The 3,249-nt window shown below is 48.4% G+C and overlaps 1 protein-coding gene across 1 annotated transcript in view; it reads left to right on the top strand.

Annotated features, from left to right (window-relative positions):
- LOC122554023 (spectrin beta chain, non-erythrocytic 5-like) overlaps window positions 1–3,249 on the top strand; it is a 234,174-nt gene that overhangs the window by 206,893 nt on the left and 24,032 nt on the right. Inside the window, exon 53 of the mRNA XM_043698510.1 lies at window positions 505–699. Within this exon, the coding sequence (XP_043554445.1) occupies window positions 505–699 (195 nt within the window). The remainder of the gene's footprint in view (window positions 1–504; window positions 700–3,249) is intronic.

Raw genomic sequence — 3,249 nt, 5'->3', positions numbered from 1 at the left:
GAGCATGAGGAGAGAGAGAGAGAGACTGGGACTGAGCAGGAGGAGAGAGACTAGGACTGTGAGCAGGGGAAGAGAGAGAGAGAGACTGGGACTGTGAGCAGGGGAAGAGAGAGAGACTGGGACTGTGAGCAGGGGAAGAGAGAGAGACTGGGACTGTGAGCAGGGGGAGAGAGTCTGGGACTATAACTTTTCCTGAATTTGCTGATGTCACGGTAACATATTGGGGGGAATTAATCTCTCCATGCCCCACATGTCATGAACACTGCATGTGAGAACAGCAGTTGAAAATTAGGTGTTTTGCATTGGGATGTAGTGATGGCATGTGAGTGATCCTGATGCTGATATACCTGACACAGAAACAGTCACAGCCAGTGCAGGAGGTGCGAAAGCAGGGGTGTGAGTTTGAGGCCAGGCTGGTGTCTGTGTGAAGAGTGTGTGGCCAGGCTGACTGATCCTCTGCCCTGTCTGCTGTCGCTGAGCTATCTGTGTTCCCCACACCCACAGGTACTGCAGAAGAAGTTTGAGAACTTGGAGCAGGAGCTGAGCACCCTGGGCCAGAACAAGATGTCCACCTTTCACAATATGGTGAAGACACTGAAGAGGCAATCTCACAGCTTCCTGTCGGAAATCATGGATCAGGCCAATGCCATCGCCCAGCAGTGGCACAAACTTCAACAAGCTATCAGGAACCGGGCTGAGGTGAGGGCCAGCAGGCACGTGGTGGGGGGTAGAGGTGTTTGACAAGGAGGGGGTGTGCTCAGTCTGGCCAAGGGGGAGCCAGTGGTCTACCTCCAATCGGTTTGTCCAATTAAACTCTCTGTCATTTATCCCAGCCTATTCCACTGTTAAATTGTGCCCAATCCTAGTAAGTTCATTGGAGACCCTCTGGCCAGTGTCTCGGAGGGGCATGTCGGCCTCCAGGCAGCTGGGTCAAAATGGGCCCTGATCATTAAAGATCGTGTGATACTGTTTTCAGGAGAACAGCAGTCCTGGCCAATGATTATCTCTCAAGCGCTGCCGCTGAAACAGTAGTGTCCCAAAACAGATCCCAAAACAAGATAAACTTAGTGACAGTACTTGAGAGAGAATTATTGGCCAGGACTGCTGCTCTTATTAAAACATCATCATAGGATCTTAATAATTCACCCAAGAGGACAAACATACATACATAGAACATAGAACATAGAACAATACAGCGCAGTACAGCCCCTTCGGCCCTCGATGTTGCGCCGATCCAAGCCCACCTAACCTACACTAGCCCACTATCCTCCATACGTCTGGCTTAATGTCCCATCGAAAGACTGCAGACTCAAACATAGTCACTGCTGCTTCTATCAAATGGGGGTCAAGGGTCAGGGAAAGGACAGTAGTGATCTTGTTTATGGGATCTGACTGTGCATAAATTGGGTGACAACATTGCAAACTCCCTTTAGTGTTGCATTACACTCTGGGAAGTTCTAAGGTTCTGACAGGGACCATGTAAGTAATTTCTACACAGTGGGAACCGCACTTCCCAGGTAACTAACCTGGAGCATTTTAGTTACACCGCCCCATCCCCAACACCTGGGCAGCAGGCTATTTATTCACCGAGCAGGTTAGGGTAAAGTAATTTCTGCTGGTCCATTTGTGGGTGGGAGGCATATCAGTCAGATGACCCTTGTGAGTGGTCCTTATGTGTAGGGGCAGACTCAGCAGAAGGCTATTGAAGTTGTGGTCTGCAGCTCCCCTTGGTGGTAAATTGTGATACTGCAGTTCCTGCAGTGTGCAAGTTACAGACACCGTCCCTGTCAGAACCTTAGAACATCCCAAAGTGCATTGCAACCATTAGAGGGAGAATACAATGCCATCACCCAATTTGCACATAGTCAGATCCCAAAACAAGATAAACTTAGTGACAGTACTTGAGAGAGAATTATTGGCCAGGACTGCTGCTCTTATTAAAACATTATCATAGGATCTTAATAATCCACCCAAGAGGACAAACATACATACGTCTGGCTTAATGTCCCATCGAAAGACTGCAGACTCAAACATAGTCACTGCTGCTTCTATCAAATGGGGGTCAAGGGTCAGGGAAAGGACAGTAGTGATCATAGAAAATGCTGGAAGTAGTTGGCAGGAAAAGAATCAACTTATATTTATATTAGCACTGCCAGTTTGTTCCTTTCCAAAGCATGCGCTGTTGCTTTGTGGGTGATTTGTACCAAGCACAGGGATCATAATTGTGCGGTGGAGGATTGAGTGACCAGAGGATTAGGAAAACCACAAACCATGCTGTACATCCAATAAGTTTCAACTGTTCTGGAGGTGGGGAATGGACTGACAGAAACTCTAACAGGGTTTCAAAAGGAGCAGCCCCTCAGACAGTGCGGGACTCCCTCATTGCTGCACTGGAGTGTTGGCCTGCATCTGGCCTTGAACTGTTGACAGTCTGAGTGGTCCAGCACAAGTCAGGGAGGAGATTGGGGGGAGGGGTACGGGTGGGGAGGGTGATTGTGAGGGTGAGAGCTGTGTGGGGTTATAGAGTCATAGAGATGTACAGCATGGAATCAGACCCTTCGGTCCAATCCATCCATGCCGACCAGATATCTCAACCCAATCTAGTCCCACCTGCCAACACCCGGCCCATATCCCTCCAAACCCTTCCTATTCATATACCCATCCAAATGCCTTTAAATGTTGCAATTGTACCAGCCTGCACCACATCCTCTGGGAGCTCATTCCATACACGTACTACCTTCTGCGTGAAAAAGTTGCCCCTTAGGTCTCTTTTATATCTTTCCCCTCTCACCCTAAACCTATGCCCTCTAGTTCTGGACTCCCCGACCCCAGGGAAAAGACTTTGTCTATTTATCCTATCCATTCCCCTCATATGTTTGTAAATCTCTATAAGGACACTCCTCAGCCTCTGACGCTCCATGGAAAACAGCCCCAGCCTGTTCAGCCTCTCCCTGTAACTCAGAACCTCCAACCCTGGCAACATCCTTGTAAATCTTTTCTGAATCCTTTCAAGTTCCACAACGTCTTTCCGATAGGAAGGAGACCAGAATTGTACGCAATATTCCAACAGTGGCCTAACCAATGTCCTGTACAGCTGCAACATGACCTCCCAACTCCTGTATTCAATACTCTGACCAATAAAGGAAAGCATACCAAACGCCGCCTTCACTATCCTATCTACCTGCAACTCCACTTTTAAGGAGCTATGAACCTGCACTCCAAGGTCTCTTTGTTCAGCAACACTCCCTC

This window comes from Chiloscyllium plagiosum, chromosome 10, assembly GCF_004010195.1.
Source record: "Chiloscyllium plagiosum isolate BGI_BamShark_2017 chromosome 10, ASM401019v2, whole genome shotgun sequence".
Classification (NCBI taxonomy): domain Eukaryota; kingdom Metazoa; phylum Chordata; class Chondrichthyes; order Orectolobiformes; family Hemiscylliidae; genus Chiloscyllium; species Chiloscyllium plagiosum.
Note: the sequence above shows the minus strand (reverse complement) of the source record. Positions and strands in the feature narration are given on the sequence as shown.